This window comes from Apodemus sylvaticus, chromosome 8, assembly GCF_947179515.1.
Source record: "Apodemus sylvaticus chromosome 8, mApoSyl1.1, whole genome shotgun sequence".
Classification (NCBI taxonomy): domain Eukaryota; kingdom Metazoa; phylum Chordata; class Mammalia; order Rodentia; family Muridae; genus Apodemus; species Apodemus sylvaticus.
This window is the reverse complement of record NC_067479.1, coordinates 64,332,570-64,354,790: the sequence shown is the minus strand read 5'-3', so window position 1 is coordinate 64,354,790 and position 22,221 is coordinate 64,332,570. Positions and strand designations below refer to the sequence as shown.

General features: G+C 45.5%; 2 protein-coding genes across 2 annotated transcripts; both read left to right on the top strand.

The window, feature by feature from the left end:
* The first annotated feature begins 372 nt into the window (after nt 1-372).
* LOC127690905 (beta-defensin 130B-like) lies at nt 373-3,214 on the top strand. The gene is made up of 2 exons (XM_052190474.1): nt 373-430; nt 3,033-3,214. The coding sequence occupies exons 1-2, from the start codon at nt 373-375 to the stop codon at nt 3,212-3,214; spliced, it is 240 nt and encodes a 79-aa protein (XP_052046434.1).
* A 13,171-nt stretch (nt 3,215-16,385) lies between these two features.
* On the top strand, nt 16,386-21,784 carry LOC127691648 (beta-defensin 43-like). Its single transcript, XM_052191625.1, has 2 exons — nt 16,386-16,443; nt 21,630-21,784. The coding sequence occupies exons 1-2, from the start codon at nt 16,386-16,388 to the stop codon at nt 21,782-21,784; spliced, it is 213 nt and encodes a 70-aa protein (XP_052047585.1).
* The last annotated feature ends 437 nt before the right edge of the window (nt 21,785-22,221 follow it).

The window sequence follows — 22,221 nt, the reverse complement described above, 5'->3', positions numbered from 1 at the left end:
TATTGCATGCTGTGTACGTGGAGCTGGTTACAATACTGCTCTCTACAAACAGCCATAACTGTTACGTGCCATGTAAAAAATTTAATCGTGAATCATATTTTCCAAAAACGAGAACTGACTGGTGGTGGGACCACTGGTGGAACTGAGAACACATAGAAAGGAGGAAACCATTAACCATCTGGTTCTCTATTATTAGGTTAATTTGTCACCAAATTTAGAAACTCTAAGGTTTGGAAATACTCCCACAAAAGCAGTTTTACATCTTTGCATGTTAAGCTTCACTGATCAGGAGAAACCACAGGCCCCCAGAAATGAATAAAAACCCTGCTCGTGTCAGCCTGGGCCACCTTCCACACCACTGGCCCCTAAACCATGAGATCCCATTCCTTCCTGCCAGTCCTCTTCCTCTTTGTGATGCTGATGCTGAGAGGTAAGCTGGGAAATGACTTTAGGAGCAGGACTTCTTAGGAGGTCCACTGGGGTTTACTTTGTCCCCCCAGAACTCAGATGTCAGGACACAGACTTGAGTGTTCCAAAGTCCAACACCTTCAGAACTGATGAGGTCCAAATTCAGAAAGGAGTTGAGGATCCCCATCAACATAAAATGGGGACAAAGAACCCCAACATGGAGAGAAGCCCAATTATAGAAATAGAGGCAGAAAAACTACTTGACATAAGACTTAAGTCAGTATACTTTAAAAAGAAATTGGCTACCATCAGCGCCTCACTCTCCAAAGAGAGTAAAGATTAATCCATGTTGCTGGGGGAATAGAGGTCTACAGAGTCTATTGGTGAGAAGTGTATGTAAGTACTAGAAACAAATAAAAAAGCTCGGGAGCAGAGGAATTATGGGGAAAGTAAAGACAAAGGGACGCTTCAGTGAAAGACACATGTAAAAATCTGGATTGCATCCCCAAGACACACAATTCATATGCCTTTATGTTAGAATCAAGTGGGAACCACACCAGTACTCTTCTGACTGCTCCATGCAGATCCTGGTGAGAGCTTATAAAATCCTTTCCCCACTACTTTTTTGGAAGAAAGGGGGCTTTCTGGGTATACCTCAGGGGGCAGAGGACTGGATAATAGTTGAAGCACTGCCCATCACCCACAGGATGCCCACAGCTCTCAAACTGTCTGTCCTCACTGAGAGAGCCCTCCTTGGTTCATCTCTGAGGTTCTTTTAAACACAGCCAAAGGCTCCCATTCATGTATCTGAGTCTAATCTATGAACTTCCCCATCTTCTGCCTGGTGCATAGCTGTGCTCTCACTAAGAAGATGATCCAATCTTCCATTCGCTTCTCAGCTGTATCAGAAAGCCTGGCTGTGTGGACAGACTCAAGGAAACTGTGATGTAAAATATGACACTAATTATTTGAAGTTACACTAGTGGCCATTCCTTTCACATTAGCTAACAGAAGCCATGCTTACATGAAGACTATAATTTTGCTGAGATCACGCAAGTGGTTGCAACACTGAACCATGATTCTCCTCCTCTGGGTCCTTGTTATTTCCACCAATCCACACAGACATAAAAATGGTAACTGATTTCTGCCAGACTTTTGCCTCAAGATCTCTTAACTGGGTATTGAGGAAACTATGGAGAGTTTTTGTTTTTTGTTTGTTTGTTTTGTTTTTGCCATGTATGACAGCATTGAAGGACCAGGGGTATTACTAAGGATATGAAATAAAGCAGGTAGGTTATTTCACTGTATAAATTTATACAGGACCTAAAATAATCAAACTCAGAATAGATACTACAATGGTGGTTATCAGACCTGGGAGGTTGGGGGCGTGGAGAAGGACTGGAGAGTTTGATATAAAAATTCAGTTAAACCATTTGATGAATAAGTTTTAGAGATGAATTCTAAAGCTTCATGTCTTTAGCTCTTAAAAATATTAAGAGGTTGAGCCTTATGGTAAGGCTTCTTATCATAATAAAGTAAAGAGAGTTCATGAGAGGCTGTTTAGGATAAAGAGAGAGCTAGCCTCCTGCAGATTTCACAGAGAACTCAGAGAGAGGCCTGCTCCTCCCAAATGGGTTACCCTGTGAGGAGGGAGTAAATCAAAGCCCTGCAGGTCCTCAGTGGAGGAGAGCACCTCACATGGCCAGGCCTCTTGTGAACCCAGGATGTCAAGACAGGAAAACATCAAAGAATCTTACTTTTATTGCATCTTTTTATTGTTTGAGATTTTAATGCACACATATAATGTGTTTTGATCAAACCCTAATCCCTCTTTCCAATCTTATATTCCCCCATTTTTTCTCTCCTAACACCATGAGCCTTATTTTAAAACCACTGAGTCCACTTCTACTGGGGACCATAAGCAGAAGCCTGTCGTTTCTTTAACACTTGTTGTCATCACCAGTGCACGTACTGAACCTTCCTGGTGCTGGAAAGGCACCGGCATGTGGCTTAGCTATGCTCTCCTCAACAGCCAAACGAACTAAGAAAACATGTGGATACACCTGAGGGAAGCTTGCAGCTCTGAGAAGTCTCTCCAAGCATGTAGACAAAAAAGGCCTGGGGTAACTCAATAAGCATGTTTCTTACACAGTTCTGAAGGGGGGAGCTGACTTGGAAGCAGAAGAATGGACTGGTTTTCTACAAAGTTGGAGATGAGAGCATCTGCATCTGATGAGGATGCTGAGAACATGGGATAAGTCCTGCTATGGAAACTGAGCAAGACACTGCTTGTCCACTGAAGTTCCAAAGACACCTTCTCCATCGTGGAAACAGTAAACAATCCCAAGCACTTCAAGTGTGCTGCCGGGATGCGAACCACATCTCTGAAACCTTACAAGTAGTTAGCGTGTTCACTCCAAGGTGTATCTAATCCCAAACACTTAACCCCTCCCCCTATTGCCAAAAAAAAAAAAAGACACTATTTCTGTGTAAGCATTTCATTCCTCTGTGTAGACAATATTGTGTCTCCCATTCCAGAGCCATTTTCTAGGATTGTGGCTTTGTGCACATTTCCAGTACTTTGAAACTGAATTAACAATGTTGTCCAATTTCTTCCTGTGCAGGAAAGGCTGGCGTTATTCCGGGGGAAAAGCAGTGCATTTTGCTGAAAGGGGTATGCAAAGACATGGCGTGCACATCCACAGATGATACCATTGGCGTATGTAACGATGAGAAGAAATGTTGTAGGAGATGGTGGGTGTTTGAGCCCTACCCAACACCCGTTCCCAAAGGAAAGTCTCCGTAGAGGGAAGAACATGATGAGCCCTCCAAGCTCCAGAAAACATGGGCGAGCTTTGCAGACTTCTGCTCACCTACAGTCATCTTCTTCCTTGACTGGAAACAAATATCCTGAGTCCATACTTCCTGGTCGCTGCAAGCCTTTTAAAAATCTACCAGAAATTAGTAAAAATAACTGGGAGGGGCACCCCTGAGTGCTTCGGGATGTACTGGGACACCTCTGTTCAATGGCCTTCTTTACTGCTTTTAAAACAGGGTTTGAGGAATTATTTGAGATTTATCGTAACAATACTTTCATCTCTAAATTTAATAATAATAATAATAACTAGAAGAAAATGTATAAGAAGCTTATACCCTGAAAATATTTAAACAAAATGAGCGTCCAATAAAAAGATCAAAGTAAAACTTTAAACGTGTAAAATAGTGACTATGAAGTACATAATGTTTGCTTGTCTACACTGGAATATAAACACTTTCTTTCATTTGCTTCTGAAAGCATAGCATTTTTCTGGGCTGAGAGTGAAGCTCAAAAACAGAGCACTTGACTAGCCCTGGTTCAAAACACTGAAAATAAATATAATTTTTACTAAGCTCTACTTGGAGCATATGGGTAAAAGTCTATCAATCATGTGACCTTATTGACAGTGCCCTGGAGAGTTAGGCTATGGTCCCTACTCCCTCTTCCAAATACAACTTCAAATGGCATAATCTAAATTCTTAAAATCTAAAACAATTACAATTCTTTAATATCCGTCTCAAAAGATAAAAAAAAATTCCTAAAGTATAATTCTGGAAGAAAACAACTTTAAATTTTCCTTACTTCTCTTAACATAAAAGAGTAATTTATCTGTGAAATTTTAAAACATGACAGAACATCTTTTAGGCTAGAATATGTAATAACACACATGGTTTTGCATAATAATAATGGCTGCACAGGTATGAACAAATCAGATACATCATAAATATGCCAAAGTGAGATATATAAACATGTACCACTATGATTGGTGAGTGTGTACGCCTCCCTTTATAACTATGACAGTTTAAAAAAAATCAAGACAGACACATGACATTTATTAACAAAATCAACCAAAAGATGAATCCCCACCATCAAGAGCCAACCCCTTTTTATATTCCACAAGTAAAGATAAACAAAAGCTGGCATGTCTTCATTCACTGACAAAGTCTCCACATTTCTGTGCATATGCACAATACTGAAACATAAGAACACCCTCTTATACTCTGCACACTGCTTTGGGTACATGAAAATCTGGGCTGGTTAGTTTTTGTCAACTTGACGCAAATCTAGTCATTTCTGGGAAGAGGAATCTTGATTGAGAAGATAACCTCTGTAAAACTGGCCTTAATGATTGAGGTAGGAGGGTCCAGATCAATGTGGGTGGTGCCACCCCTGGAAAGGGGTCCTGGGTTGCATAAGAAAGGAGGCTGAGTAAGCCGGTAGGTAGCATTTCTCCATTGCTTCTGCTCCAGTACCTGCTTTGAGTTTCTACCCTAGTTTTTGAAGGGACTGTGGTAGAAGAATAAACTCCATTTGACTCTATTCTAAGTTGACTTATCCTTAGAGAGACATGACCAATGAAAAGGCAAAACAAAACAAAAAACCAACCAAACAAACAAAAAACAACAGGACAGATTCCATCTTGTCCTCCAGACTATATTTTAAACTACTGTCTAGAAAGCTACTGTCTGATGTCCTTGAAGTAATATGGCCCCCACCTTTGGACTCTGGGAAAGAGACCAACATTCCTTTAAACTCTCTTGCAATGCCAAGGCTTAGAAACCCCCACTTGCAGTTCTTTTCCTTTATAAACCCCCTTCACCTAGACCTGGGGGTCAGTCTCCTTCCTGTCCCATCAGGAAGGTTTGTAGCCCATGCTCGAGCTTGAATAAAGACTTTTGTGTGCTTGCATCAGAGTTGTAGTCCCTGGTAATCTCTTGGGGGTCTTGTGAGCTGGGCATAACATTTTCCTCAGACTTCAAGCTGTAAGCTGAAGTGAACCCTTCCTCCCGGTTTTCTTTTGGGCATGGTGTTAACTAAGTTAACTAAGCAAAATCCATTTCTCTTGTTTCCAAATATGGACCCAAATTTGACGAAAATCATCCTATTGATCCAATAGCATGTTTTAGATATGTCTTCTTACCTTATGGATCATGTGATTATTTCTAAGCAGACAACTTTCTGGCTTCCTCGGGCATAGAGAACTTTGCTTCACTGAAAGCTCTTGTCATCTCATCAGCTGGAAGTATGACAATACAGGCCAAAGGGAGGTGGTTGGTGTGTGTGTGTGTGTGTGTGTGTGTGTGTGTGTGTGTGTGCCTGTAGAGGCAAAAAGAGGACATCAGATTCTCTAACAGTTGTGAGTTACCTGATGTGGGTCCGAGGAGAACTTGAGAACTTGGTGGGAGAACAGCAAGAGCCCCGAGCCACTGAGCTCACCCTCCAGCTTCTCCTCACCTCTGAGCTCGCCCTCCAGCTTCTCCTCACCTCTGAGCTCGCCCTCCAGCTTCTCCTCACCACTGAGCTCACCCTCCAACTTCTCCTCACCCTCACCACCGAGCTCACCCTCCAACTTCTCCTCACCACTGAGCTCACCCTCCAGTTTCTCACCACTGAGCTCGCCCTCCAGCTTCTCCTCACCACTGAGCTCACCCTCCAACTTCTCCTCACCACCGAGCTCACCCTCCAGCTTCTCCTCACCACTGAGCTCACCCTCCAACTTCTCCTCACCACCGAGCTCACCCTACAACTTCTCCTCACCACTGAGCTCACCCTCCAACTTCTCCTCACCACTGAGCTCGCCCTCCAGCTTCTCCTCACCTCTGAGCTCGCCCTCCAGCTTCTCCTCACCTCTGAGCTCGCCCTCCAGCTTCTCCTCACCTCTGAGCTCGCCCTCCAGCTTCTCCTCACCTCTGAGCTCGCCCTCCAGCTTCTCCTCACCTCTGAGCTCGCCCTCCAGCTTCTCCTCACCTCTGAGCTCGCCCTCCAGCTTCTCCTCACCACTGAGCTCCCCCTCCTACTTCTCCTCAACACTGAGCTCACCCTCCAACTTCTCCTCAACACTGAGCTCACCCTCCAGCTTCTCACCACTGAGCTCGCCCTCCAGCTTCTCCTCACCACTGAGCTCGCCCTCCAGCTTCTCCTCACCTCTGAGCTCGCCCTCCAGCTTCTCCTCACCACCGAGCTCGCCCTCCAGGTTCTCCTCACCACCGAGCTCGCCCTCCAGCTTCTCCTCACCTCTGAGCTCGCCCTCCAGCTTCTCCTCACCTCTGAGCTCGCCCTCCAGCTTCTCCTCACCTCTGAGCTCGCCCTCCAGCTTCTCCTCACCACTAAGCTCACCCTCCAACTTCTCCTCACCACCGAGCTCACCCTCCAACTTCTCCTCACCACTGAGCTCACCCTCCAGCTTCTCACCACTGAGCTCGCCCTCCAGCTTCTCCTCACCACTGAGCTCACCCTCCAACTTCTCCTCACCACCGAGCTCACCCTCCAGCTTCTCCTCACCACTGAGCTCACCCTCCAACTTCTCCTCACCACTGAGCTCGCCCTCCAGGTTCTCCTCACCACTGAGCTCGCCCTCCAGGTTCTCCTCACCTCTGAGCTCGCCCTCCAGCTTCTCCTCACCATTGAGCTCACCCTCCAGCTTCTCCTCACCACTGAGCTCGCCCTCCAGCTTTTCCTCACCACTGAGCTCGCCCTCCAGCTTCTCCTCACCACTGAGCTCGCCCTCCAGCTTCTCACCACTGAGCTCGCCCTCCAGCTTCTCCTCACCACTGAGCTCGTCCTCCAGCTTCTCCTCACCTCTGAGCTCGCCCTCCAGCTTCTCCTCACCTCTGAGCTCGCCCTCCAGCTTCTCCTCACCTCTGAGCTTGCCCTCCAGCTTCTCCTCACCACTGAGCTCACCCTCCAACTTCTCCTCACCACTGAGCTCACCCTCCAACTTCTCCTCACCACTGAGCTCGCCCTCCAGCTTCTCCTCACCACTGAGCTCACCCTCCAACTTCTCCTCACCACCGAGCTCACCCTCCAACTTCTCCTCACCACCGAGCTCACCCTCCAGCTTCTCCTCACCACTGAGCTCACCCTCCAACTTCTCCTCACCACTGAGCTCACCCTCCAACTTCTCCTCACCACCGAGCTCACCCTCCAGCTTCTCCTTATCTCTGAGCTCGCCCTCCAGCTTCTCCTCACCTCTGAGCTCGCCCTCCAGCTTCTCCTCACCTCTGAGCTCGCCCTCCAGCTTCTCCTCACCACTGAGCTTGCCCTCCAGCTTCTCCTCACCACCGAGCTCACCCTCCAACTTCTCCTCACCACTGAGCTCACCCTCTAGCTTCTCACCACTGAGCTCACCCTCCAGCTTCTCCTCACCACTGAGCTCACCCTCCAGGTTCTCCTCACCTCTGAGCTCGCCCTCCAGCTTCTCCTCACCACTGAGCTCGCCCTCCAGCTTCTCCTCACCACTGAGCTCGCCCTCCAGCTTCTCACCACTGAGCTCACCCTCCAGCTTCTCCTCACCACTGAGCTCACCCTCCAGCTTCTCCTCACCACATGTCTAGAGAGAAATTAAAGTTTGAAACCAAAATTCAAAGAACAAACCTCTCTAAAGACATTCTAAAGCCCAAAGACATCAAAATCAAAACGAATTAATGCCTGAAGTGAAATTAACTTCCCCACACTGGAATCTAAAGTTTTCGATTAAATAACTGAGAACTTGAGCATTAGTTTGTTTGTTTTTTTTTTTTTATTCTTCATCATAAAGATCCTTCAGTGGTGGGAAGCTTTAGTTCATTCAGTATGGAGTCTCCTGTGGTCTTCACATTTCATCAGAGCAAAGGCTCAGATAGGGAATGGAAACTGACAAACCGAAAAGGCCCAAGAGATAACTCATTTGGTAAAGTGCCCACCACAGTAACACAAACACCCGAGGTTAGATTCCCCAGAGACCTGTTTAAAAGCCTAGCATGGAGCCATGTGAATGTAAACCCATTCTTGGGACAGGAGGCAAACAGGAGAATCCTTGAAGCTCATGGGCCACAGCCTAGTCAAAGTGATGTGCTTCAGTCTCAGTGAGAGATGTTCTCAAAACATAGATGAGGAGGAAAGGTAATCAAGGTAAGACCTCCGCCCACACATGCACACACACAACAGCCCACCACACACACACACACACACAAATAATGTTAACTAAATTTTTAAGTAAAAAGAGACAGCAAGATCAACAGAAGACAAAATGGAAGCTACACTGCTGTCTCCTCCACAAAGAAAAAATGAAGGAGTGAGCAGTGACATTCTGGAGTGAGTGGAAAGGATACTAACTCCTTAAGACAGGTATGGTGCTTTGAAAGAAAATGGCCACAAAGGTCCAAGGGGGGGTGTCCTTGGAGTAGGTGTGGCTTTATTAGTGAAGGTGCATGAGTAGGTGGTGGGCTTCGAGGTCTCAGAAGCTCAAGGAAGTTCACCTCCTGCTGCCTGCAGATCCAGATGTAGAACTCTCAGCTCCTTCTCCAGCACCACATCTGCCTGCACGCTGCCATGCTTCCTGCCATGATGACAATGAACTGAACCTCTGAAGCTGTAAGACAGCACCAATTAAATGTTGTCCTTTCTAAGAGTTGCTGAGGTCATGGTGTCTGTTCACAGCAACAGAACATTGACTGTAGCACATGGAGACCTGGGATGCTTACCACAGTCATGGCCAGGGGACTTCCCTTAGCGGAGGAAAAGGGAAATGGCATAGTCAGGATGTTGTGCGCTGGTTTCTTTAAAAACACAGAACTGTTAGGTGAATATGCTTTTGTTTCATCCCAGGTGTGTAGTACGGGACTGCTAAATATGATTTATCTCATGCTCTAGCAGGGGCGAGATTTTGCCAACTGAAGACAGTTTTCGTTTGGAACTCTGGGGACTTTTGGTAGGGTTTGAATGTGCAATCCCCAAGAGGGCCTGGCCTGCGGCGGCAGCAGCTGCTCCTGGAGCTTCAGCTGCTGCGCATTTGTGTTTGTTTGTTTTTGGTTTGCTGATTGCTGCATTAGTTTCTGGTTGGAGATATCCTGAGAAAGAAGATAAAATTTTCCCCAAGGAGCCTGTTGCCCCTGATCAGCAGGAAGAAGTCTAATGAGATTATGACCCTTTCCCCTCTATCCTTCTTTCTCTCCTACCTAGTGTTGGCGGGCTGAAAGGGGTAGGAAAAAGAACCCAATAAAGTAGCCAAAAGTCTGACTACCCCCAGAGACTCCATTCCTTTGAAAGTCATCAACCCCAGCTCCAGGAGAGGATCACCCCCTCTCTGGCTGGAGGCCAAATTTGAAGGCCTAAAGGAACCCCCTGCTGCCTGTGGATCTGGATGCAGAATTCTCAGCTCCTTCTCCAACGCCACGTCTGCCTGCAGGCTGCTGTGCTTCCTGCCATGATGATAATGGACTGAACCTCTGCAACTGTAAGCAGGCCCCAATTCAATGTTTGTCTTTATAAGAGTTGCCTTGCCCCACCCCCTACTCAGCTGAGACATCACAATATTGTCCACAGCAGTCACTGTGAGGATCCACTCTTCCTTAGAGAGCACTAATTTCAGGGCATGAGCATCTTTGGGATCCCATCATATTGGCCCCACCCCCAAGTCTGTAGCCCCATAAACCTATATAGACCCACAAAGCAGAACCCAAGGCAACATAGTTCCCTACAATACAGTGACAGGTGTTCAGCACAGTAGAATGTTGTGTTCCCCCAAACCAGAGGAACCAAGAGGTTTGACCCTGTGATGGGGGACTGAACTCCTTCCCCTCCCCTGTTTGCAACTGTGGCCTTCCAGTGCTAACACCTTTTGAGAGTGCACCTTCCTTACCGCACCAGTAAAATGTGTAGGAACACTAAAGTGAAAAGCTGGAAAGAGATGTCCATGCAAGTAGGAAAAGATGTAGCAGATGTAGCTACACTCCAAAACTGAGATGGGGAGGATGGGAGAAGAAAGGATAAGTAGATCAATTCAGTAAGAGGAAATAACAATTACATACACACACACACACACACACACACACACACACACACACACACTGCTCGAGTACCCAATTACACAAAATAAACATAAACTTTATTAGGCCTTATGGTAATTAGTGTTAATTGTTAACTTGACACAGTCTGGAATTTCCAGGAAGATGGGGCCTCTGTGCCTAGGCATAGTGTCTACCTACTTCCTCAGAACTGAAACATTTCATCCTAGACAGAAGAGGGGGACTCATAAAGACACACAGCTCTTACAGTAACTGTAAGACTCGGGAAGCTCAGAAAGTCACAAGATCCACGAGGCTCCTAAGCACTGACTGATTACTGGGGAAGAGGAGATTCCTCGGTGGAACCGCCTGCATGCTGGGCAATGCCTCTGCTCCACGAGTCCTCACCTGTCAGCCTCTGCAATTACACGCCAGGCCAAGGTGACCTGATATGGCCTTAAGGTACTAAATCAAGCTCAGGTTGGAGAGGCCACAGCACAACTGAGACTGTGACAATTTTATTGAGAGCAACTAGACTTTACATACCTTTATCAGAAACACAATATAATGGCAATTGCCAAAATCAATAAAGTTGTAGTGACCAGAATACAACATTTGCAAGCTATACAGGACACACAAGATTAATGTCTAAGATCAGTTGTCTTGTCAAATTTCCATGTTTTCTCAGCTTCCAAGGGAAGGTATGGAGAAACACAAAGTGGCCTGAATGTTTCACTGCCTGAGGTAGATCGTCAGTCTCTCAGGAACTGGGAGGCACACTGTGCCCCAGGAGTCATGGACTCTAACCTGAAACACGTATGAGCATACCTCTCGAGGCAGCTAAGTCGACCAACTCTGTGGTTTCCTGCATTCAGACATGCTGGGGCAGGCTCTGGTGACACATCTTCATTTGAATCACCAGTGTTTCAGTAAGCAAACCTTCACTCATGCTGTTGTAAGTAAACCTCTCCCCCAATAAATTCACTGGTTCATTAAGCAAAACCTGAGGGGAGTCATCTTGTTGGTCTATTGTCCATGCTCTCTCTGTCTGGATCAACAGACATGTATTTACACACCAGCTGAGCTGAGCCCAGTGCACAGTAAGAGTCTCCTTTCATCCCTCTATACAAGTGAAGTGTACCTGCAACACTAGGATCCATATGGTAAGAAAATATTGACCAGAAATTGATAGATATATGTGGTAATAAGTATTATAAATCCTGGTGTGTGTGTGTGTGGGGGGGGGTTCTACCTGACTTAGACTATTTATGGTCCTGGATTAAAAGGAATACACACAGCCTTTGTATTTTTAAATATGCCTTAGGCAGCACAGTAGCTGGGCAACCCCTTATCCTCCGTGTGTTAGAATCTACCTTCCTACGATAACCCCATCATTACTTACTATGTTTCATCTGAGTTGCTCTTAGCTCCCATTAGGCAGCCCTCTGGGCCACAGTCTCTTGGCCCTTAGCCCCTGGCTGCTCTTTCCTCTCCTCTCCTGTACATTCTTCTTCTCTTCCATGATGGCTTCTCTCTCCTTTTTCCTTCTCCCTCCAAGTCGCAGAAACCTCTACTCCACCTATGTCTCTTCTGATCAGCTTTGGCTGTAGGCATCTTCATTCACCAATCAGGATTAACTTGGGTCCCAGGGCCTAAGTGCTGATGCCAGGTCTTGGAGGCCAGCATTTACCATTACAAGACAGTAAAAGACAAACCCTCAACAGATAGATAACAAAAACCCCTCGAGTATCTTCACAACATTTAAATAGTGAAAGTATAAACGCAAAATGAAAATAAAGATATTGCGGAATATCCATGAAGCCCATTCCGTATGTTTACCCTATTCTGAAAGGAGGCTGGGCACGACCCAAGTGTGATATATGCACATTGGAACATAATTTGTACAACTGGTGTGCATTGTTTGCTTTGGTAGCACGCATACTAAAATTGGACTCGTGCAGAGATTAGCATGAATTAAAAACTAGAAGTATCTCTGTCTTAGTTGCCATTTTATCACTGTGGTAAAACATCATAACCAAGGTAACTTGTAAAAGGGAGCATTCAATTAGAGGCTTGCATATGGTGTCAGAGCGTTGATGGCCATCATAGCAGGGAGCATAGAGACAGGCAGGCATGGTGCTGGAACAGTAGCTGAGAGTTCACTTCTGATCCACAGGAGGGAGGGGGGAGGGAGAGAGAGAGAGAGAGAGAGAGAGAGAGAGAGAGAGAGAGAGAGAGAGAGAGAGAGAGAGACAGAGAGAGAGAGAGAGAGAGAGAGAGAGAGAGAGAGACTCTTGTGTATCACCTCCCCCCACCCAGTGACATATCTCCTCCAGCAAGACCACACCTCCCAATCCTATCTAAACAGTTCCACTTCTGGGACTTTAAACATATGGACCCATGGAAACCATTCTCACTCAAACTACTACAAGATCCTGAGAGGGAGAAATGTGGCCAAAAAATAAATAATCCAAAATAGTAAGGATTTTTTAATTGTAGAGTGACATAATATACGTATTACTTTGTTAAGAATCTTATTGGTTTTCTGGTTTTCAAATAAAAACATACTATTTAAAGGAGGTGAGGAGGAGAACAGGGATGCAGATCAGGTGTGGGAGAGGGATTTGGGAGAGGGCTGGGGGAGAGAGTGGAACTGGTGGGAGGCATCTCTGGGACTAGTCAGAGACCTGGATTGGGAGGCCTCCCTAGAGTCTATGGGGTACCCATGGCTGAGACTCCTAGCAGTGGAGGATATGGAGACTGAAGTGACCACTTCCTGAAGCCAGGCAGGACTTCCAGTGAAGGGAGGGGGGGACATCAACCCACCCACAAAACCTTCCATTCAACATTTGTTCTACCTACGAGATACACAGGGATAAAGAAGGAGCAGAGATTGAGGGAATGGCCAACCCATGAGTGACTCAACTTGAGGCCCATCCCGTGGGAAAGAACCAAGCCCTGGCACTATTAATGATACCATGCAATGTTTGCAGACAGAAACCTAGCATAACTGTCTCCTGAGAGGCTTCATCCAGCAGCAGATAGAAACAGATGCAGAGACCCACAGCCAAACTTTAAATGGAGCTCTGGGGAGTCTTGTAGATGAATTGGGGAAGGACTGAAGAAGCTGGAGGGGTCGAGAACACCACAAGAAGACTTATAGAGTCAACGACCCTGAGCCCATGGGAACTCAGAGACAACCACCAACCAAAGAGCATGCAGGAGCTGGATCTAGCTCTCTCTCTCTCTCTCTCTCTCTCTCTCTCTCTCTCTCTCTCTCTCTCTCACACACACACACACACACACACACACACACACGCGCACACACACACACACATTTGTAGCAGATGTGCAGCTTGGTCTTCATGTGGATCCCCTAACAACTGGAGTAGGGGCTGTCTCTGACACTGTTGCCTGTCACTGGGTCCCTTTCCCTAGCTGGTCTACCTTGTTGGGCCTCAGCGGGAGAAGATACACTTAGAACCCATTGCTGCTTGATGTCCCAGGGCAGGCAGGTACCTACGAGGGGCTTCCCCTTCTCTGAGGAGGAGAAGGGGAGGGGTGATGGGGGAGGGATTTGTGACGGTAGGACTGGAAGTGGTGGAGGGAGGAGTGCAACCCAAATGAAAAGTGAATAAACAAATTAATTAATGGAAAAATTAGTGTGAGAAAGAAAATATGGAGTAGGCTGGGTTTGCTGGTACACGCCTTTAATCCCAGCTCTGAGAAGGTAGAAGCAAGTGAATCCCTGTGAGTTCCAAGCCAATCAGGGCTACTTAGTGAGACCGTATCAAAAATAAATTAAATAAACAGTGTAGAGGTACAAGTTCACACATGTATGTCTGTTTATACATATAAGAATTACTAGTGTTTTTTGGTTTTGTTATTGTTTTGTTTTGTTTTAGTTACTAGTAATTTAACAAATTACTCAATGTGAAGGCAAGGAAAGCTATGGAAACCTGTGTGGTAAGAAGTGAGAACATTAACCCAGAGCACATAGACATTTATTTTCCGAAAGCAAAGTGAGGGCAGGGGGACTTTTAGGGTCAGGGAATGAGTAGGAATCAATAATTTTATGTTTTCCTTTTAAAATATGAGGTTTTGAGGGTGTCACAACTAAAAGAAACTGATGTGAATTTTCCATACTGTTGAGTAGAAGGGGGGTGTTATGTATTGCCTAGCTAATGTCTCTCTGGCAAGCTACACTCCATAAAACCCATGATTCCTAGGCCAAATTTATTATCTGATAGTAAATTATCTTCTTTCCCCTTCTGCTATAACAACATGTGCCTAATGGCTGATGTCTCTTTGACCTTTGTAGAAAGGCACCGGCAATTCTATCTGTCCTCACAGAGGCCCCGGGTAATCTGGCAATAACCGGGTGTTCACCGGCCTATCGCCTGAACAGAACAGAGCTAGTTAGTCCTTTGATGTCTGCGATGGCAGTGGACAGTTGGGCATCACACAGTGTTCCAGAGCATCTGGGCAGCACCACCTCGTTCCAAATCTATCATGCAGGGAAACACATATCAATTGAAAATGTCTCAAAGTCACTAAAGTCCATGCTTCAGTATTCCATAAAGGACTTCTACTTCTCCTCGTAAATTGTATCTCTTTGCCTTGTAAACTGTGCTTCAGAAAGCCAAGGGTTTGCAGACAAGAGACAACAATCAGTAAATTCTTGACTCCTGATTAAAGATAATAAAAACCCAAGTCAGATTGCCCCGAGTGGACGCAAGAGTTATCAACAAGTAGCATCACAGGACCATCACATAGGTTACCCTTTGAGGTTCTAGAATGTTGGAAAAGTGGGGGTCCAGGTGCCTCTGTTTCAGTAACTTAGAGGAGAGAGGACCTGAACCTGGGCTTAGAGATAGACACATCACACTCCTAGAGCTCTCCTTCCCCTCATTTGTCCTCTTAGTCTAGAATACGTGCATCCTCTCTCGGGACCTCCACTCATATCCCCAGGTCTCTGTTCATCCACCATCCTGACAATGGCATCTTCAAAGTCTCAACACTGGGGATGAATCTGCAGAGGTAACATAACTACAAGTTCCATCCACTGAAACCCCAAACAGGAGGAGCACCCTAGCAAACATGGGCAGAAAAAGAATTCCCATTTTAGTGATGGAAAATTCCCAACTTGTAACGAATCCATCTGGAAAGCTATGAAAATCATGGGGCTGGAGAGACAGTGTAACAGTTGAGAATTTGAATTCAGTTCCCAGCATCCACCTCAGATTGTGCACAACCACCTATAACTCCAATCTCAGGGGAACTGTCACCCCCTTCTGGCCTCTTCAGGCACCTACACTCATGTGCACATTCCCATACAAAGGCACATACACTTTTTTTTTTTCAATTTAAAGTTAAAAAGATCACTATCAAGGATATAGACATACTTCATAGTTTCTAAAGTTAGGGTGCCTCTGCCTTCTGTAAACCTTCCCTGGGCCCCTCAGACTAGTCTGGTACCTGCTATGTCTCATAAGAACCCAGTAGTTAAGTCATTTACTTGGTCAGAAATATGTTCCTGCTGCCCTTGCATTTGCTTCTGTGTCCTGTACCTCTGTGTGCTTGATAACATCTTAACTCTTCTTGTGTAACTTTACAGCTGGGAAGTGTGAACAATTTGTGTTCATTAAGATTTTTAGTCGACCTCATTCAGTTATTCAATGATAGTTGAAGCTCCCCTCCCCCCTGTCCCACACACATAGTCTATGTATAGTTTTGAATCCCAATGTCTATTCCCCAAAACTCTGACAGATCAGCATGATGTCACATCAAGTGTACCTCTTCCCATTACCAGAGAACGAGGGGGATACTTTCCCTCTGTAGGTGAGGCCTTAACTGGCGTAGCTCCTGAAACCATGAGAAGACACAGGTTGCTAGCTGTATGTTTCCTCCCCTTCTCAGGACTGTTGCTTCCCTTCCCTCTCTGTATTTACCATCTGAGCCCACACCCAGTCAGCGTTTCATAAATGTGCTTAAACCAAATGACAGTCACGTCCGTTGCATGCCGACTCCTGGTACAGAGCCTCATTGGAACACAGAAATGTTCTTACTATTGAAAGGTTCAATAACCATGCGACAACTTACAACTCCTGGGCCAAAACCACAGAGAGACTCTCCTCACTCCAGCCTCTGGTTCTCATTAGCCTCCCTCCTCCGCTATGAGGGTCCTGCTCTCAATCCTGGGGGTCCTCACCTTGTTATCCATAGTTCCTCTAGGTAAGACAAAAACTTTTCATTCATATGAAAATAGAGGTGGAGGAGATTCGGGGCATGTAAGAAATCTAAGGAGTGGAGAAAAGGAAGCTGGGCATTAGAAGGTGAGAGAGGGGAGATGGGCACATCCTCTGCCATTGTCCTGAGGTCACAGATGCTGCCCGCAGGAGGCCAAGGCCTGTGTGATGTGTTTCTCTAAAGTCAGTTGAAACTCATATGGTTTTACTTAATCTGTGTGGGAATTATATAAGGTAGGTAAGAATGCAGGCTCCACCTCAGTTCATTTTTAATGTTTATTATCACTTATTAATTATGCGTAATAATGGGTTTCATTGTGGCACTTCCATACATGTACATGACATGGTTTGGTTATATTCAATCGCTCATCTTGTCCCCATCTCAAAGCCCCTTTCCTCCTGCCATCCTCCTCCTACCTTTGCCTGGATGGCTTGTTTGGCTTGGTTTGAGGGTGGTGTTTTGGTTTTGGATTGTTAGTTTGTTTGCGATTATGGATTCCCTTGGGTTTGGAGTTTTTGTTTTGTTTTAGATAATAATATAATTACATCATTTCTCCCTTCCCTTTTCTCCCTCAAACCCTCCCATATACCCCTCCTTCTTCTCTTTCAAATTCATAGCTTCTTTTTTTAAAATTATTTGTTGTTGCATACGTGTTAGGAATGTGTAACTATATATGCATATATATTGGTAAATATAACCTGTTCAGTCTGTATAATGTTACTGGTGTGTATGCTCTCAGGGCTGATGCTTTGGTATTGGATAAACAACTGTCTGCTCGTCCCCAGGGAAGACTGTTTCTCCCACTCTCAGCACGTCCTGGTTGCTTGTAGTTCTTTGTGTAGAGGTCTCTCTCCCTGGGCTCTCCCCCTACACGGGGGCGTGTCTGTTACTGTTGTCTTTGCTCAGCTCATGTTCAGACAGTCATGTTAGTGAGACTTTGTGGATGTAGCATCTGACTTGACTAGGAGACACAATTTCATAGCAAAACCCCTGCTTCCCTGACTCTTAGAATCGTCCCATCCCATCTTCCATGTCTCCTGAGCCTTCAGTGCTGGAGTGTTTTGTAGTTTTATCCCTTGGAACTAGGCTCCACAACTCAGCGTTCTGATTGGTTGTGGTTTTCTATATAGTGATCTCTGTTTGTTTGTTTGTTTATGGCTTCCTTTCTTCCTTCCATTACTGTGTGTGCATGTGTGTGTGTTCCAATGAGTCCCATTAGAGTTGTTTATAGAAGAATGTGTCAGAATTTGGTTGTAGGAACAAGGGAAAATTACCAGTGTTTATACTACTGAAGAAAATATTTCTCCCTCCCCCATCAACTATTAGCTAAGTATAAATACTCAGGAAGAGATGTGATCCAGTAGCCCCACCCTCTGATGACAGGATATTGATGGGCCCACATAGGAATTTTGTGCAGGTCATCATAGATACTGGGAGGTCATCATGTCAGACCCAGAATTCAGTCTCCCTCTCCCTCCTCCCTCCCTCCCTTCCCCTCTCTCTCTCTCTCTCTCTCTGTCTCTCTCCCTCTCCTTCTCCCTCTCCATTCCCCTCCCCTTCTTCATCTCCCCCTCCCCTTTCCCTTCCCTCTACCCCCTCCCCCTATCCCCCACCACAATCCTTGCCCCCTTCCACAATGATCCCTGGGCCCTAGGCAGGAGGGGAGCTATTGATACAGATGTCCCTCTTACAGACGGGTATCCCACTTCATTTGCTCTCTGTACTGTGACCATCTTTACAGCCACAGATATCAGCCCAGTGCAGAGAGAAGCTTCTCTGCCAGGCTCTGACAGCAGCACTGACCTGTGGACCTAAGCAGCTATTTAGAGGGTATTGATGAGTCTGTCATGTCCGTTAGTGAAACAGCAGCAGCCTTCCACTAGGGATGACCACCTCCCCAGCCACTGGCTTTTGATCAGGTTTGCAGCACCAGATGTGTTCACAGGACCAACCTTCCTGTGAGTCCGGATCAAATCTCATTTGAAAGTGGTTGTTTGTCTGTGTGGCAGACTTAGTCTGCATTGTTGTACAGGAGCTGATGGCTGAGTAGGACTGTTGATGACAACCCTCTCTGGAAGCCTGCACACCTTTCTACACTGTGAGGACGAGCCAGTGAGAAGCAGCTTCATCGCTGTCTCAGCCTGGTGTTCTACGTCCTGTGACGAAGGCTTGTGGCATTGGCAGGGTCTCGCCATCCAGTTCTGGCGGGCAATCAACAACAGTTTCACCTTAATTATTAACCAAGTGCTAAATAATCAATTTAATCTTCCAAATTTAAGTTTAAAAACCTACCAGTATTATATAACAAATACCTATACCTGGATTTTCATTATCATCTGTTGATTTGTCTTTTTGAATGCGCACTGGCTACAATTAAAGATTTCCCTGACCATTGGTGTTGCTTGATATTTTTATTGAGAGATAATTTACTCTTTCCAAGTTTGCCCTTAGGCAGTTTCAGTATGTTTGTAAGTTATGCAGCAACTGCCACTCTCCATTCCAGACAATCTTCCTTCTCCCTCTCCTGATGCCCTAGAAGTCTCTCCCACTCTGGACCTTCAGTATAGACACAGCAATATAACCTATGGCCCTCTGGTCTGCCTTCTTCCACTCCAAACAATGTCCAAGTTCGTCTCTGCTTCAGTTCATCATTCATTCTGTTACTGAAAACTGTTGTGCTGGACTGCAGAGATGGCTCAGTGGTTGGGAACACCAGTTTGACTCCCAGCATCTACCTGGTGACTCACAAGCCTCTGTCACTTCTGTATGATACGTGGCACATCCTCAGTGATTACAGAGGGAGAGAAAGGCATTCCTCTCTGTGTCACCAAGAAAGATCCCCAAACTAATCCCTTACTAGGGAGCTGGAGACCGGTTTGCCTGGTCATGTTTATGTGTAGGGCATCATGAAGAAGAACAGCCAGACAAAACAGTACTGTAGCAGCAAGGACAGATGAGCGCATGCCCCCTGATCATGCGTATTGTCTGTGTGCTGTCGCTGGTCATTCTGCTCCAGACTTCATGTAAATGGAACTGTGTTTATGTGCTTTTTGTGTTTGCAAAATTTTACCTCACACTACATTCATGAAATGCATCTGTGTCGTCTCTATGAAGCCGTGCACAGCTATGCTTCATTTGGTTGTAATACTATGTAGTATTCTGTTATATATCCCAGGATTCTTGGGATTCAACATGAACAAATGAATAAGTGTGATAAGCCACATCAGACTGAAGGACAAAATCCTTATTGGTAGATGAAGAAAAGGTCCTTTTTACAGTAAAATCTCTCAATAGACTGTGTGTAAGGAAAGTACACTGTGACACAGTATATATGCATATAGCAGGCCCATAATATTCAACATGAAAACTTGAAGACTTTTAAGATCAGAGACAGAGATGCCAACTCACAGTTTGCATTAACCTGGGACTAAAAAATCCTAGCCAGGGCAAGTAGGAAAGCAAAGGGAATAACAGCCATTTAAACTAAAAGGAGGTTCAGCCACCTCCAACGGGCGTGCCCCAGGGCTCCCTCCAGGCATCGCATCCTCCATTTCCTGAATCTCCCTACCCAGCTCTTCCTCCCTCTTCACTTATTCGATAGTCTCCACCCTGCTTAGATGTTTTTGTTTATTCTAGATTCTGCATATGACAGAGAACATGCAAGGCTGGGGATGGTGACATGCCTGTCATCTCAGCCCTTTGGAGGTTGGAACAGGAGGGCTGATTGGAATGAGTTCAGAAATAACCTGGGCTCCATGATAAGGACCTAGCCATTCAAGCCTGCATAGTGAGATTCTGTTTCAAGCTCCAAAGAGAGCACAGGGGAAGCATTCAATGTCTCCTTTCTGGTCCGGAGGCTTTGCTTGACACAGTCTTCATTTACGTTCCTGCTGACGACATCCTCCCGTCCTTCTTCATACCCTGACCCATTTCTTTACCACTCATCTGTGGGCAGGCACACAGGCTGATCCCACAAGGTAGCTGCTATAAATATACCTGAAATACTTTTGCTTCAGGAATTAACCTGCTTTTATTTTTTTCCACCATAGGTAGAAATGTATAATAAATAATTCTGTCCCTTCTCGGTGACTGCCCCATTAACCTACCCTTTCCAGAGGAAATCGTCTCTGTTCAACTTTTTTGTGTTTTCTTTCGTATTCATTTTTAATGTTGTCTTTCTTATATTCTGGGAATGTTCGTTATTTTTTTCTTAAGTCATGAACTATTTTAAACAACAAAAATAATAACTAACGGGGGCTAGAGAGATAGCTTGATGGTTGGATGCCCTGACCGCTCTTGCACAGAACCTGACTTCAAGTCTCAGAACCTACATGTCAGGTCACCATCTTCTGTAACTGCAGTTTCAGGGGCTCTGACGTATTCTTCTAGCCTCTGTGGGCACCAGGCATGCACATGGTAAGCAAACATGCATGCAGGCAAAATATTCACACACATAAGGTAAAGCTTTTAAAATTAAATTAGAACTAAAAACAAGAATAAAAGACAAAGGGGCTGGAGAGGTGACTCAGCACCTAAGACACTGTTTTTGCAAAGGTTCTGAGTTTGAGTCACAGCACCCATCAGGTGGCTCACCACCACTTGTAACTCCAGTTCCAGGGGGGTCCAGGGGGTCCAACATCCTCTGCTGGACTTCATGGGCATCCACACGAATGTGGCAGGCAGGCAGGCAGGCAGACAGACAGACACAGTTTTTTCATTAATGTATTTATTCACTTTATATACTGACAGCAGCACCCTTCCCCCTCTTCTCCTAGTTCCATCTTCACAAGTCCCCTTCCCCCATTACCTCCTCCCCTTCTCCTCGGAGAAAGGGAGGCCTCCCATAGGTGCCAACCTGCCCTAAGACACGAAGTCACAGCAGGACTAAGGGCGTGGTCTCCCACTGAGGTCAGACAAGGCAGCCCAGCTAGGGAAAGGGAATCCAAAGGCAGCAACAGAGTCAGAGACAGCCATGCTCTAGTTGTTAAGGGACCCACATGAAGACCAAGTGCCAAGCACAATTTTTTGAAGTAGGAAAAACAAGTCCTTTAAAAAAATAACAACCAGCCCCCCACCCCTCCTCCACCCCCCACCCCCCCTGCGAACAAACACACAAGAAATAGTACCAAATAAGCAATACGGTGAAACGTATTTGTCTCCTCTTTTCAAAGCCAGGAGCTCCCTGGAGAATCAGGAGTGTTTTTCAGAGCACCTCCACTGCAGGATGAAATGCAAGGCTAGCGAATACGCCATCAGATACTGTGAGGACTGGTCCATCTGCTGTCGGGTGAAGAAGAAGGAAGTCAAGAAGAAGAAGATGTGGTAACACATTGAGCTCCCTCTTCTTAGATTCCAGGGAAAGGCACCAAAAATATATACAAGTTCCTTGTCTACCTACAAATAAATGATATGATGAGTAAAGGGGATTTCACAACAGTTTCCTGCTTAGATGGTCACATGCATATAAAGACATGTCTTATCAGGCAGTGAGTCTATTTTCATGTGTATAACTTTCAGCAGATTGTGTTTTCAACTATATACTACATATATGCAAGGTTGGCCTTGAAAATGGCTAAATCAAATCAGTGAGTTATTAAGATGGGGGAGAAATTAAAAAATATTGGGAAGAAGGGCTCAGCAGGAGGAGAAGAGGGAAAGAAAAAGCAGAGTGAATCTGACCAACATGTATTGAACTGTGCATGAAGTTGTCAATGGACACATTGTAAAATATTTGGTCTTGGGTAAATTATTCACTATTTAAAT